The sequence below is a fragment of the Taeniopygia guttata genome, chromosome 1, assembly GCF_048771995.1.
Source record: "Taeniopygia guttata chromosome 1, bTaeGut7.mat, whole genome shotgun sequence".
NCBI lineage: Eukaryota > Metazoa > Chordata > Aves > Passeriformes > Estrildidae > Taeniopygia > Taeniopygia guttata.
This window is the reverse complement of record NC_133024.1, coordinates 60,626,534-60,642,762: the sequence shown is the minus strand read 5'-3', so window position 1 is coordinate 60,642,762 and position 16,229 is coordinate 60,626,534. Positions and strand designations below refer to the sequence as shown.

The 16,229-nt window shown below is 38.6% G+C and overlaps 2 protein-coding genes across 2 annotated transcripts in view; one reads left to right on the top strand and one right to left on the bottom strand.

The window, feature by feature from the left end:
• RB1 (RB transcriptional corepressor 1) overlaps positions 1 to 16,229 on the bottom strand; it is a 72,862-nt gene that overhangs the window by 26,004 nt on the left and 30,629 nt on the right. The window lies entirely within an intron of this gene.
• On the top strand, positions 1,471 to 4,852 carry LPAR6 (lysophosphatidic acid receptor 6). The gene is given in 2 exon segments (XM_004186152.6): positions 1,471 to 3,428; positions 3,431 to 4,852. Coding segments are annotated over 2 exon segments (939 nt in total). The 5' UTR covers positions 1,471 to 2,548; the 3' UTR covers positions 3,490 to 4,852.

Sequence of the window (16,229 nt, the reverse complement as noted above, 5' to 3'; positions counted from 1 at the left end):
GTACTGCACCAGAAGGGTCCAGGGGCAACACAATCATACACATAAAGCCCTAAAGTAAGCTCTGAGTGGTATCCATGCTTGTAACAGGAGCAACAACAAGGAGCTGCAGCAAGGCAGGAGCTCTGACAGATAGAGCAAAAACCCTGCCTCTGTGCACCCACACCTTTGTCAAAACACCAAATCAAGTTCTAATCAGTGAGATACACGCTCATTGCCATTAGTTTCTCTCCCTAAACATGAATTATTGCTTGAGGCTTTGACCTGTGACACCAAATTTCTGTACTGCAGGGATTTTCATTCCAGTAACTGAGCCTGCCCCACAGAGTCTTCATGTGCAAACAAAGTTGGAGTAGTAAAACTGAGAGCAGAGCTCCTGCAACCTGATGCAGAACATGTGCAGGAAAACCCTTCTTTTACCATGCAAGTTTGCCAGGAATGGAAACAAAATTTAGCGTGTGATGACTGCTTTTGTGAGAAAAGCCAGGAAAACCTTTATGCTAAGGTACATGTTAAGTTGGACATGAGAGAATCCGCCAGGCTCACATTTTCATTCCGACTAACTTAGAAGTCCAAGATGCACTGTGCTTTACATTTAAGCATGGATTTCAATAGTCAAAAAGGTTTCTTGTGGTTATAGCCTATTGAAGTTAAACTGCTTGATTTCACCTCAAAATCAAGGTGAAAGTATTTCACAGAAAACTATAAAGAAAACTTGAAATAAAATAAGCAAGACCTACTTTTGCATGTTTCTGAATTTCATCTGACATACCTTATGCTAAGAAACTGTGCCAAAATCCTGTGAAGCGCTATTATTTACTCTCCTTCACATTAAACTAGAAAGGTTTTGCCCAGAGCCTTGCTTAGGTGCAACTGATTAAAATACAGTTCAAAAGAACCATGCCACCCAGCCAGATATGAAGAGAGTTGTTATTCTAAGACTTAGAAATAGACTGGATTTGATGCCAGAAGTGAGTCTATCCAAGTTGTTGTTTAATAAATGAGTCTGTCTAAACTGAGATTTATCTCATATCTGCCCCTAAAGGCAGTAAGAATTGTTTTTTTTTAATATTTACTTAACAATGTAATTAGTTACAACATGTTTTTGTTTCAATTATTAGTGACTAATGGGAGTATTTTGTGCATATGTGGTAACTGTCCCCCTTGAAATTACCAGAACCAGTTGCACAGTACACTATACACATTTTGTTTTATTAATTCTGTGATTATATAGTCAAGAAAATGCTTTCTGTATCACAACATTTAAAAAAAACACTGGAGTAATTTTTTTTTTTTTAAATAATCCCCTTTCTGATTAGAAATAAAGCTTGGGGTGTGCCTTCTAATATGGAACAAGTTAAAAAAAATATCTCCTCCTACTGCAACACACCTCAGTCCTGTGACTATCCACGATCAACTCTCTCTTTCAGTAATTATCTGGTGCAATTATTTAATTACCTATCAGTGTTACTTTGTACTTCTTGAGGTTTGTACTGGTGTATTGGGGGAACTTAGACAGAACCACTCAGCTGATTTCTGGTGATTACCGTGTTCTCTATTAAAAGCAAAGCTATTAACAAAAGGCACAACATTAGTAAAATCCTATAAAAATCCCACAATTACTACCACTATTGCCAAAGGAAAACACAAACTTAAGGGCATGAGAGTTTAGACACTGCAAAATCTCGTCATAACTAAAGAGAAAGGTTTCCAGACCCCAGCAACATTGACAAAGACCCTCTCAGGGAGCATGGAAAGAGTTAAGAAGCAGCTGCAGCACTCTACAAGCTACATTTGCAAGGTACAGCAGAGACAGGGGAAGGCAAACAAACCAAACTGAAACCATTCTTCCACGCCCAGCCTCTTCTTCCTGTGATGTCATGCTACAAATTGCCTGGGCGCTCTGCTCTGCTCTCCAGAAGGAGCTGGGCTGGCAAGAGCTGCCGAGGGCTGCAGGCTGCAGGAACAAACACGCTCTGGAATTTGGTTTCTGCCCTGGCAGGCAGCTCCCTTCTGCTTCTGCTTCCCGCCCCATGGGGCCAGCCAGCGAGCTGACAAACTTGTTGTATAGAAAGAAGGGAGAGGGGGAAATGCAAGTGCCGGCACTTCGCAGCGTCCAGGAAATCGTTTCCTAAAGCACACTCTCCCAGTAAATTCGGATGGACAAGGCTTTGCTGTCACAATCTGCAGTCAAAAGTAAGGCAGAAAGTCCTACAATGGCTTCACTGAATCGAGGAGGGAAATGGAACTAAGCAAGCTTTGGGGTGACCTCATCTGCCACAAATGATGCGTTTTCTGACTTTTGCAGACTGGCTATGTGATTTCAAATAGCACTCAGCAGAGAAGAGAGACTTCCTGGCGATTCCTGCTGGAGATGTACTCCCCTGCCAGAGAGCTCACCTTCCTTCCCTGAAGCTTCACAGCGTAATAAACTTGCCAAAGCACACTGTTCATACATCTGACCAGCAAGTTCTTCTGGAATTTAAAAAAAGTTGCAATAAAAATACCGGAGAAGACACCAAATCAGAGGAATTTTTAACATACCATTATAATGGTAAGCTCTAATTGTTCCACTGAGGACTCCTTTAAATATACTTTGTATGGGTGTATCTTTAGCATGGTGTTTGTTCTTGGCCTCATAGCAAACTGTGTAGCAATCTACATTTTCACTTGTACTTTAAAAGTGCGAAATGAGACTACAACTTACATGCTTAATTTAGCCATATCAGATCTGCTTTTTGTGTTTACATTACCCTTCAGGATTTATTACTTTGTAACCAGAAACTGGCCATTTGGAGACATTCTCTGCAAAATTTCTGTCACCCTCTTTTACACAAATATGTATGGGAGCATTTTGTTTCTGACTTGCATCAGCGTGGATCGCTTTTTAGCTATAGTACACCCCTTCCGATCCAAGACTCTCCGGACCAAAAGGAATGCAAAGATTGTCTGTGCTGCAGTATGGATAACTGTGCTAGCAGGCAGCACACCAGCAAGCTTTTTCCAGTCCACAAACCGCCGGAACAATACAGAACAAAGGACGTGCTTTGAAAACTTTTCAGAGGACACATGGAAAACCTACCTATCCCGGATTGTTATCTTCATTGAAACCGTTGGGTTTTTTATCCCGCTCATCCTGAACGTGACCTGCTCCACTATGGTCCTACGGACCTTGAATAAACCGCTTACATTAAGCCGGAATAAAGTAAGCAAGAAAAAGGTACTCAAAATGATTTTTGTCCATTTGGTGATATTCTGCTTCTGCTTTGTGCCTTATAACATTACCTTAATACTTTACTCCCTTATGAGAACACAGACCTGGGTCAATTGCTCAGTGGTGACTGCAGTCAGGACTATGTACCCCATAACTCTGTGCATCGCTGTTTCAAACTGCTGTTTTGACCCCATTGTCTATTACTTTACATCAGATACCATTCAAAATTCCATAAAAAAGAACCGGTCCACCAGACCACGGGATGTCAGATTCTCTGAAAGGCCAGTTTCAGAAAGTTTCATTCAACATAGCCTTCAGACCATAAAAATGAAAATATTTGACAGTGACTCTACAATATAAACTATATTAAAAGACTATTGGGACCAAACTGGAATTAGAAGCCTGCACATTTCTTCAGCTGTGGACATATATTCTTATATGCAAAGGCTGTGCTTCCTTCACATCTGAAAAGTTTATTACAAGGCTGTAAAAGTGTGCATAGCAGCACACAGAAAAGTATTTTAAAAATCTGTGTCAAAGGTCTGTGACAAATTGTATGTTGGAAATGAACTTTTGAGTTTAGAGGCTAACCAAAGTCCAAGGACTGTTTCTTAAGTCAAACACAAATGAAAAAGTAGGTTGTTTTCCTTCCTGAAGTTAAAACAGTTGCTCAATTTTATAATGATATCAGTTTCCAAGTTACTGAGGTGAAGTTACCTGCTCCACACTGCAGGAAAATGGCCCCATATTGTCATATCACTTCAGCTATACTGTGTCTTCCCCAGTTTCCTCTTGCTTCTCTTGCTCATTCCCTACTGTCTTTTTCCCGTGCACCTTCCTTCTTAGGGACCATTATGCTGACAGGAGGCTTCAATCAGTGGGTTACGATAACTTTGTTTCTCCCAGGTTTATCTGATAAAAATACATGCTCTCTCCATAAGCCTGGCCCCCATAAAGCAATTATGTCTCCTGGTAGTTTAGAGCATTTGGAAATGTCTCAGACAAACTGGTTCTTCTTCTCACCTCTCTCTCAGAAGCCTGTGTGATTAAAACAAAGTAACTTGTGATGACTGAAGTTAATGCTTTAGGTACAGTACCACTTTCTAAACTTTTTTTTGAGGAGTTCTTAAACTCAGCATGACTTTTGAGGAAAATAACATCCTCTGAATAAGTTAATTTGATCTCAAAGTACAGTTTCTTAGTAAAACAAGACCTTTTATAACTAGAAATAAACATGTGTATCAAGCTGATTATTTCTTCCAGGAGACTATCTGATGTCCCATAAAGAAATTCAAGATGCTGTAATTTTGGAGTTCAACTTCCTCTTAATTTTTGCATCCTAGAAATAATTTTAACATGAGCATTTAAAACTTCAAATTTCCTTTCAAACTTTAAAAAGTATAAAAATAAAGTACTTGGGGCTACATGCTGGCAAAATTAATCAAGACACTTGGAAAAGTTAGCACCATGTAAAAGGAGGAATCTAAATCTGTTCTGTTACAAACAGAAATACATAGACAAAACTGCTTTAAAACATCCTACTATATATACATTTCCCAGCTACTAGAACACTGTGCACATTTTCCTCAGAATTAATTTAACATCACTGTAAAATAAAATAAAATTTAAAAGGTAAAATAAGTGTTGTTTTTTCCTCCCCAAAAACAATGGAGTCAAGAATAAGAACTGAGTCTAAACAAATTTCCACTTAAGATTTAGGGCAGTCAGTTGCAACACACATACAGCACTGAGATATTTTTACACCAGGGCTGTATACAGAAGAGTGAATCAATGTAGGAAAAAATGCATACTGAGCCATCAAACTATATGATACCTTGTTATCTGAATGAATTTATTTCCCTATGCAAAGCTTCTGTTTAACTGTTATAAATCAACTACACATTGCCTCCTACTACTGGGAAATCAAGTTACTCAATGACTGCTAGGAGCTAGTGTTGATTGAATTTTAAATTTAACAGCATTTTCAATCTTTATCCACATAATTTATGAAAGGAAAATTCATATAGTATGGGCTTAAGCTACAAAGATAGCATAGATATAAATGTCTGCATGACATCTGAAATAAGCAATTATCTTTCTTGGGAATCCTAAACTCTTCTGATTCATATCCAACTTCAAAAAAAAATGCACAAAGCTCTTGGCATGAGTGGAAATTCTCTGTTTTCCATATGCCACTAAATCCAAAGTCCAAAACCAGATATGCATCTCTAAAGTCCCAACGCCTCTCTCTAAGGGGTGTGTTTATATTAGACTCCCTCCAAGAAGTGTGAGACAAAAGCCCCTAATGTCCCTGCTGGGCTATGCTTCCAGGGTACTACTCCCCTGAGCTTGTCATAGCTGTTACTCAATAGAGTGACAACTTGCTCAGCAACACCCTCTCTGCCTTACAGCAGTGAGCACCCCAGAGCCTCACCCTTATAAACAGAACCTACTCTTTCTGAGACTAAAAAACTGCAGGGGAAAAATAAAAACCCATCACTGACTTAAAAGCAGAACAAGCAGACAAAGCCACATATATGAGTACTCCCCTTTAAACCATATTACCTCAAGTAATCTGCAGAAGCAGAGACAGTAGCTCTGCTTTGCATTCACTCTCCAGGGCAGCAGCTTCTGTTTTTCAAAGAGCACAGTGCAACACAGTACAAAAGCTTTCTGATCAGTTAATAGCTCAGTGTCCAGAAGCTATTTGAGGAAACTTTGTATTTTTTATTACTAAAATTTTTCACAGGAGAAAAAAAAAAACACAACAAATATCCTAACAAAAAACCCAACACAGTCAAAAAGCTTCATCTGTAATGCTGAAAATCAGACTATTACTTGAAAAATTCCTGATCTGACTGATTCAGAAGAGGGAAAGCAAAACTGTACCTCCCACAACAAAGTGATATAAAGACAAGGTACCAGCTATTCAGGACTGGATGAGGCTTTCTCCACCTTTTCTGGTTCTGCAACAAGATTATCCTAGAGAGCTGTGGATGGAGCAATGCCTTCACTGGTATATTCCTCAACAGATGCACACCCTCTCTCCGCTCTTGACTTTGACACCAACTCTTCTGTCTCTCTGGTAAGGTCTTATGACAAAATTTAAATGTAAAATCTAGATAAGGAGTTACATTCCTAAGTCATGCCAAGACATTTCAAATAAAAAAAGGCTTACATTGTCAGAGCTCCTGAGGATCTGAATGTGTTGCAACCAGTACTTCCTAAAAGTGCATTATTTTTACTCATATGCCTACCCAGGAAGAGCTAGCAAATCAGTTTTAGAGCCAAAACTTTAAAAATTATTCTTTGTAGTGTGGTTTCTTTGTCTACAGAGTGCAGAAAATGCACACTTCCTATAAAAATAAAAGCAGGGCAAATTTAATTGATTCTGAGCACATTTTTGATCTAAAGGCAGCTAGATACTGATAAGTAGTTAATTAACCAGCAGTTCTAAAAGACAAGGAAAAAATTTGCTATAAACACCTTAGACTTACCTCAATAGATGGTACTTCAAAATTAAAAGATATCCAATTTTATACTTTCTGTATTCAGTTTGAAGTTTTAATTCTGGCTTTCATAGGAACAGAATGCCAGGCAATTTTTTTTACCTCAGTATACAAGTATTTCACATTTGATGAAATACCAATACCAAGTCAAATATGTCTTTATATTTTTCACTGAAAAGTGTGCAGAAAGAACCCTACAGGTAAGGAATCTGTAAATGAAATCAACCTCCAAACTTTTGTTTCTTAAGAAAGTAACCTCAGTCACAGAAATGCAAAAATTGAAAAAAAGCTCTTGAGACCAGGTAAAAGATAAGAATAGCTGATCAGACCCCAAACATGCAGCTAATCAACAATCCTGACTCCAATGGCAGACAAGGCTGGATGCCTGGGGAACAAGACAACAGTAGGAGAAGCACACAAGGCTTTCTCCAGTGCTGTTCCACTTCATCAGTCATATCTCGGCACTTACTGGGTCAGATATAGTTGTGTGTTCAGCAAAAATTTTTCCCTGTGAGCTTGTTCTGTCTTCCTGTAAACGTGTCTAAAGCTTTTAATGTTCACAGCAGTAAAAAGTTCACATTGTGTGTGTGCATAGGGGGAACAAAACTAAGAAACCCAAACATCCTTTTGTTTCAAATCTACTAGTTTCATTAGTGCCCCTCACATTTCTTTGGAAATGGGCAGGGAGCACTGGATTGTCATTCAATCTTTCCATTACACTCCTGGTCTGACAGTCTTGCATCATCTCTTGCAAATGAGAAAGACATTTTCACTTGCAATTTCAAGCACCATCATAACCAAAGGTGAGATTTCTAGAATTACACAAAGAACTCAGCTAGAATTAGAGAACGCTAAAATTTGAGACTGGTAATTTTGAAAATCCCACCTGAGCACAGTATTCTCTAGCCTTATTCATTCTTTCAAGTTATTTTCTAAGAGTTTTATCAATGAAAATGAATTGGTTCATACTTTTCCAGAAGTAAATGTAATATTACAAGGTTCTTGCATCTAGGCAGGCCTGTGAATCCTATTTTGGACTCCCTAGGGAATAGGGAGAAGTTGCCTATTTTGCTAGACTAACATCATTTAGACCTCAGGGTTTCTGGCATTTGAGCACCACTGACAAAATGAAAGATGATACATTTCAAAAGCTAAGGCAAAATGTAGATCAGAATGATTCTAAATCTAGAAGACAGAAATGTCTGGGCTGCATTTGTTATCCAATTACCAGAATACTGAAAACATTGTATAAACCCAACTATCACTACATTAACACTTTTACAGAACATACTCAATAGGGCTCATTTAAAATGAGCCAAATTCAGAAAGCCAAGCTTGCACGGTCTAACACTATGCATGAAGATGCATGGAGAAGTTTTGTTTTCACAATTCTGGTTTGATACTGAAGCCTTTCATATTTATCACCTCATCCCCATCCAGTTCCTGTCATACAGCTGCTTCTAAAAGCAAGCCCAGTTCTTCCTGTAAGAAAACTGAACTTAACACAAAATTAAAATAAACAAAAAGAACCCTTCACACATTTTCTAGCCTTTTATAAAACCTACCACATTGCTGGAAAACTAAAAATTCCAGAGCTGAGAATTTAGATTTTAAATAATTCTTTTTTTTCTACTTAAGAAGCAGTCTGCCCACTCTAGTTCTATTAGAAGTAAAAGCTGTCCAGCAATAGGAAGGGATAAATTTTTTGTAGTTTAAACCTGAGGATCAAACCACAAACAACAAAGGAAGGCCACTAGAAAGAAGTTCTTTTATGATAAGAAAAAAGAACATTTTTGCACACACATAGTTTTAAGATTTCCCCTAACTCTATCTTTTTTAAACAGTGAGTTCCTGCCTTAAAGGACAAAATTCTTAAATAACAATGCTAGCAACAGGAGGCACCCAAAATTAATGCAACCACCTTGGGAATAATATTAACTTTACCTCACATGAAAACAACTGTGGCTAGCTTAACTCTGCTTTTCAGAAGAATTCTGCAAATCCTGCTTCTTTATGAAATGAAGTCAATTGGAAAAGTTTATTAAGTATATAGTAAAGCATGGACAAAAATGAGAATACTGACAGTGAAGCAAGTACCAAAATATCTACCTTTTCAGCCTAACAAAAAATATGTTTCACTAATGAAATCAAATCTGAAAACTGCTGGTCTACTTATGCTATTTCACACTTCTTACATGTGAAAGAAAGTTTACCACATATACTGCATGTTCTTGTACTTGACACGCTTCCCTGGGTAGCAAATGCAGGGAGGGAGGGGGGTGCTGGTGGAAATATCAGTACTGCTGTCCAGACAAGATCTGTGAGTTCTTCCCAGCTGCTGAAGGCGCAACAGGCATGCAGAGAACGTGCCAAAGGGAAAGCACAGGGTGCTGGCAGTCCAGGGACATACCTGAGCCAAGTTCAGACCAGGCAGAGCCTACCTGGGTGAGCCTGCAGCCTCTGCTCAGGGGCTCAGCAGAACACCAAGGATGCAGCTGCAGAGGCTCCACACTCAGCTGTGCCACAGGCACTTACCAGCCTGCACCTACCCCATTCTGACAGGCAAACCCAATTACCTTTCTGGAGGGTGCTGAACACTATGCCTGTTCAACAGCTGTGAACAGGGGCATCCACATCCCCTACAAGGGCTTTTTATTACCACAAAGTTACTGTAAAATAGTGATACAAACACATAACTGATGTACTATATATTTATACGGTATAAAAACAGGCAAAACCCCACTTATTTGGCCTACAAAAAAGCAACTCAAACCCCACGCTTTTATGCGTGCAATAACCTAAAGAAAGTGCAGCAAGAAAAGAAACAAAAATATCTTCCAATAATATCTAATTTGACAGTTTGATACAATACTAATATCTACTTAAGAGCTTGAAAACTGAGCACACAGCTGGGAAAAAAATCCCCAAACCTCCACAGTAGGATGTTTGTTTGGCACCCACTTTGCTTCTTAACATAAATTAATTTTTCCTTCCACAGAAAAGTTAGCAAGAGTGAGTCAAATGACACAGCAGTAAGGAAAGAAAGAGTAATAAAAGGTTTTCACAACTACTCAGGACTTTGGCTCAGATAAAATAAGCCAGACCAAAACAAAAACAAAACCAACCAATCAACATCAACAGCAAAAGCCCCAAAACCAAAACAAAACTTTGTTTTATTAATTCTACCAGTTTCATTACAGAGATTCCTAAAACTACAAAGCTGGAGAGCATAGTGCCATCCAAGGAAGGAGCAACAGGGATACAAGTCACAGAACTCAACCTAAGCTTTATTTATATTTAAGGAGACAGTTACATCAAATTTGCCACAAGTCAGCAAGATTTTACAAAACTGAAGAACTGCCGAGATATCTCACTGAATTCTAATACATTTTTCCCTCATGGACAACCTTTAAACATTCCTACAACATATTTACAATGCAGATATAGTAGTGTTGCAGGAAGAAAAGCTGAAGTTCAAACTACCTAGAAATATAGCAGGAGTAAAATCAAATTCCTGCAGCTGAAGTATGACCACCAAAACATTGAACAGTATTAAAATAATTTTTTTAAAACCCCAACAACTTGAAATCAAGGATTTCTAGAAAACTATTTCACTATTCATTGTTACTTATAATCAGCCAACCTTAGAAGAAAAACAGACTAAAGAAAAGTCTACCATGTTAATGCAGACTTATTTCTGTGACTAAATCTGTACTTAGTACTGGTGTACAGACAAGATATCTTTATGGGGCACCAAGAGAGCTGGTAGCTCCACTAAGAACAGCCTGTAAGTCCCAGCTCCCTGTCACAGCTGTAAATCTATAATCTGAGCGATCCTGACACAGCCTGGGTACGTGACCTCCACGTGAAAACACAACAGCAACTACAGGCAACATACAGCACAAGCAGCCACCTAAAGCAAACCTAGGCATACTTACACAACCACCTCTTGCTAATTTCCCTTTCATGCTTTAAGGAAGGGGGAAACACAGCTAAGGAAAGTAGAATTATGCATATGATTTTCTTCTACTAACCTTAACAGACAAAACTATAAATCTAGTTTAAGTTTGTCATTGAGACAGATGACAGTGGAAAATTAATAATCCCATTGTAAAATGCCTGTTTAAAATAAATAGAATGAACTGCTTCCAGGAAGTACAGCTCAGTCTCAAGTGCAGAGGAAACCTAAATATCTAAGTTATGGAAGTAGGACTTATATTCTCTTAATTAGAGAAACTCTGTATCTTAAAGCAGTAGATGATAAAAACTTAACATTCTTAATCAAGAATGGCATCTAGATGTCACAGAATGAAAACTCTGCATAGTTCCCATGTCTTAGGTAATCCCTTTGGTCATGTTTGTACTTGAAGCAAGAACATCTTAAGGGCTGGGCTGACTTGGTATACCTACAACAGATAAACCTGTTAACACTGCTAACATAACCAAAATCCTCCAGTCCTAGTGAGTGCTTTATGCACTTTGTGAGTGCCTACCAAGAAGTGAACACACTGTTAACACAGACAAAAGCAGGAAACACAGGACCTCAGCTTTAAATGTTCTGGCTTCTCTTCCAGTAGCCTGGAGGACTTGTTCAAATGGTAACACCCAAGCATGAATAACAGCTTGAGTCATCTTCACAATAAACAGGAGTGGCAGGGAAGATTTTCAAAGTGATGGGAGAGACACTGAAGACTATAATTCGCTATTCTTCCTGGTTTTTCAATTTGCCTTCAGCTGTTAAGACAGATAAAAGTTTCAACCCTAAAAAAGCACAGCATGGTTTCATTAAAGGAAACTCTTCAGGAGTACTAGAAAGGCAAGCATTTATTAAAGAGTGTGTGTATATACACAGACAAAATATAAAAGCATATAACCATAAATATATTCATATATTTTTATTACACTATGTGGTATACCCAAATATAATTACCCAAAAAGCAATCATCTTACAGACTTCTAAAAATGCGCCCTGTATGATAAAGGCAAAATTGTTGAAGGTTTTCCAGCCACAGTTGTGACAACTGAAATGTCACGACCTTAAAAAAATTTTGAGCACATGCAGCAGAAATCAGTATGAGCCTTCAGCACTATCACGCCGACAAGCAGTGGTTGTCATGACCTCTCTCATCCCACATGCTTCTGGAACACACTCATGATGCAAGCAGAAATATATTTGGTATGTACAGACAGAAAACCTCAAATATGTTCTCAGTTCCTTTCTGAAGGTTAAAGCTGCATACTCCTAATGTAACTTTGTCAAAAGGAGCATGGTGAGCACATGACAAGCCATCCTTTGGTGACCCATGGTGAGCGTGTTTTGTCCCCTGCAAGAAAAACCCTAGAAAATTCCATATTACAATTCGTTGCAACTTCCAAGTTGAGACAAGATACTAGGTGCTTAAAATCCAGAAGCCCACAAGACATGAGTGATGTCTGCATGAGCAATCTGATGCCTCCAATTCCTGAGGTGCCTGCCTTTACATCGGTGAAGCACCCTCCGTAGATTGCATCCTGCCAGTGAGCATGCTTCCAGATGTCGTCCTTCTGGACATACTCAGTGGTTTTTTTTTGTGCCTAAGGCTGTCCCCCATTGATAAATTCAGTATTCCTGTATCTGAGGAAAGGCAAAATTTAGCAGGCATGGAAGGAATATGCCTGACATAGACTAGCTTTCCAAAGAGACGGCAGCTGCTGTGCAGAAACAGGCAGGAGTCCCACAGCCCAGAGGGAAGACAGCACAGGAACGCGTGACTCATTTGCCAGCACTGGAGTCACTCGTGGTTGAACCCGCGACTACATCTGGGGGTGGCAACACAACGAGCCACAGCCTGTCCTGAGGCCTCATGGGCAAGTGGCAAAGCACAGCTTGCACCCACATAACTACACATTCTCCACTGCTAATCCATACCAGCAGCTCAAAATAGTCCCTGAGCTGCATCATGCCCCAAATCTTGCCTAGGCATTTTCTGAAGGAGAGCTGACAAATGCCAGAACAAGCCTGGGAACACGTTACCAAGGAAACACTCCTGATGACTGCAGGGCAATACTTAAGCCCAAACTATTGTCCCTTTGAGGCCAGTAGTACAAACTCAGCCCCAAATACCCAGCCCTTGCCGCCTGGCCTTACTAGGCTGCCTATCAAAAAGATTTTAGATTCATACTTTTAACACAAGAGTAAACCACTTATCCAGTAAGCTAATGTATCAAATGTTAAGTGTGACCATTCCTACTTCCTGATTTAAAAGAATCACTCAAGATGTCAAAACCAAAGAGGATTTTAAACTGCATGTAGACACCTACCTTCAGAGAAACTGTAGGACTTCAGACACACCTAACAGAAATCCCTAGTGAGAAGGATTCAACAAACAAGAAAATATATTAACTCCCCTTTTTAGATGCTCAGTTCCTCCTTACAAGGAGCACAGAAACCTAATTTGAAATTGTACATCCAAGGAAACAGGCACTAAACCCTTAAGAACAGTGAACTCCACAATAACTGTGTCCTTGTACAATCAAAGACCAGGAGGTTGCATAGCTAATCCTGTACTATTCCAAAGTACTAGGGAGCACTTGCTGACCTGTAACTGCTCACAGCTTTACCCTGACCTGGATTTGCCTAACACTTTTTATGCAAATCTTAAACATATTATTTAATTTTTTTTCCTTAATGAATGATCAAAGTAGGTCTGCTGTTATTCCAGCTCGGCGAGTTTGTCATATTAATGCAATAATATATTCTTTGGGAATACATGGTTTTGAGCACGAAGGCACTCTGCTGCAGTGAGCTGCATAATTTAAAACCAACAGAAGTCTTTGGTGTGGGATGAGGTATTTAAGTAATAACACTGACTACATAGTTAGTTGACAAATAGTTATTGCAAACATCGAGTTATGTTAAATCAATGCTGCGTGATAAAACAATACTGTAGATTTCACTGCAAATGTTGAATTGACAATAGAAACCACAGAAAAGAAGGAACTAAAAAAGGAGAAACATTATGGAGCACAGTTAGCCAATGCTACATTAAAGATGCTATAAACAAAGCAAAGCACACTTGCCTACTTCTACTCATATTTTAACCATTAAGAGAATTAACTTCAAGAAGCCATGTGTTTCTTGCATTAAAACTCCAAAACATACTACAACTCCAAATTACAACACATATCAATGATGGTGTTCCTCCCTCTTTATAAAAATTAAAACACTAACTGGACAGCACATGTTATAAAGCAGTACAACCAAAGAAGGCTACAGCATCAAAAGCTGCAGTGCGATGCACTGCTTCAGTTTCACATCTGTTATTCACACAAAAACAAACATGAAAACCACAGCTGAAGTTACCAGACCAAAGCAGGCTGGAAATCAAATTCCCTTTAGCCTGCCACAGTGAACCCTCACACTCTGCTCTGAGCTGTTGGAGGGTTGCAGGTGGTGATGCAGCTGACCCTCATCCCTTTTAAGAGTTAGAGCTACCACATAACCTTTTCAAACTCCAGTCCTAAGAGAAATACCACTTGGAATACTCCTAGTGCTCACATGGATGAGCTAACAAGCTAAAAGAACACTATGGTCTGTAGGGCTAAGCAGGAAAGTGTGGAGTGCTTCTGTCTCTAACTTGCTTTACCTTCAGACAAGGCTGAGGTTGGCCTGCAGCTCCAGTGCAGAAGAACAAGACACTTTCACTACCCAACACTGTACATGTGAAAGGGCATTTGCAAGGAGAACATTCTCCAAGCAGCAGCATGAAAAACACAATACCTTGCTTGTACTTCCCATTCAGAGCATGTGAGCAGAATGGAAGCTGAGAGGCAGGGCAATACAACTTAATTGCTTTTCAGATACAACAAATATACTCCACAGGCATCTACTTCCTTGAATGGCAAAACCAAAAACACCCCAGAGGTATTTCATTCAAAATAGATTGAAAACTGAGAGACTCTGTGTTTGATTTGCTTGCCTGAAAACCTGTTCTTCCTTGTTTATTCCTAACAAACTGCAGCAAACAGCAACAATATTCAAAGATGTGACATGGCACTTGACAAGGCTTTCTGTAAAGGAAATTCAAATATTCTGAAATTTGTTCACGTAACCTTCTTATGAGATATTCAAAACAATTACTTTTTTGGGTGGCCACAAGGGAGGTCAAATTGATAGAATTATGGAAAAGGATGAGCATGAACTCCCAGGCTGGCAAGTAACAAGCCATCCCTTTCATAGAAAACAAATTTTACCTATGTAAGGATTTAAATAATACTTCTATAAGTAGGATAAAAATGAAGCAAAAGCTGTTCAGCATCTTTGAGTCTAAATTTTGGTTCCCTTTAAAGTTACGAAATCAAAATAGTGCTCAAAATACTGTGAGCACAAATTCAAAGTAAAGAATATTGTACAGTGTATTTCTATTTTGCAAATAAAAATTATGCAGTATTATTGACATATTCTAAGCTGATCTCCACATAAGCTTCATCTGGAAGCATCACAACCTCAATGGTAAATATTTGAGTGGTTAAATAGGACTTCTCCTCTCAGGGTTCAATAAAGATTTAAGAAAAAGGAAGTACTTTTCACATTATTTAGTCAGTGTATATTTGCCCCTTTTTAAAATCAAGAATTATTGAGAAGAACCTTCAACTGGTTTTCACCCTTTATTTTGTCTAGCTATGCTTTTTGTTGTTAAAATAAAGGATGACCTAGAAAAGTTTCATTTCCTTCCTAAAGCACAGATGACTAAATCAGCTAGCTATGCAAAAGCCATAAACATATTCACAATGAGTAACTAAGGAGTAATATATTATCTTCAGAAAACAGTAAAAACCAGAATCTTTTACATTCATTTGATGTAGCTTCCCAAGCCAGGTAAAGGTCAGATGCATTAGAGACTTTTTCTTCAGAGAAATTATACAAGGCATTTTTCCTCACAAAAGCTCTGTGACAAGTAAGACTGCAATAAATTCAAGCTATTTGGTATTAAATTGCTCAGTCCTTTTAAATCTCTCAAAGTCCTGCTTTTTAAAGCAGTCAGGAGAATGAGCAACGACTGAGGCAGATAAGCAAGCCCTGTAATGAAATGCACTACCTCGGAGGGTGGAGAACACAAGAACTAAACAAAAATAGATAGCAAGTAAGTGGGGAAATCAAAATTGCAAATATTAAGCTAATATTTGTAAATAAATGTTTCTCAGAAGTTTATATTCTTATTTACTAAGCTAGATGGTTTTGGGGATTTTTTTTTTTTTGCATAAGCTTACTCATTCCATGCTTTTCTTCTTCCTTTTAACACTTTTTTGGGGAGGGGGAAATAAGCCCAATTAGAAAAAAACATAAAACAAAACCACTCTCTAACCATATGAGGACACTTGAACTTTCTCAAGATTCCATCTTTCTTGCACTGTTTACAATTAACCCAAAGAAACCACTTATGGTGAGACATTCTTTAGGAGTAAGAAGAAGGCATCTGGCTTTCCTCTACTCCTTTATCAATTGTTTGGAGGTTCAGAGGTATTTACTG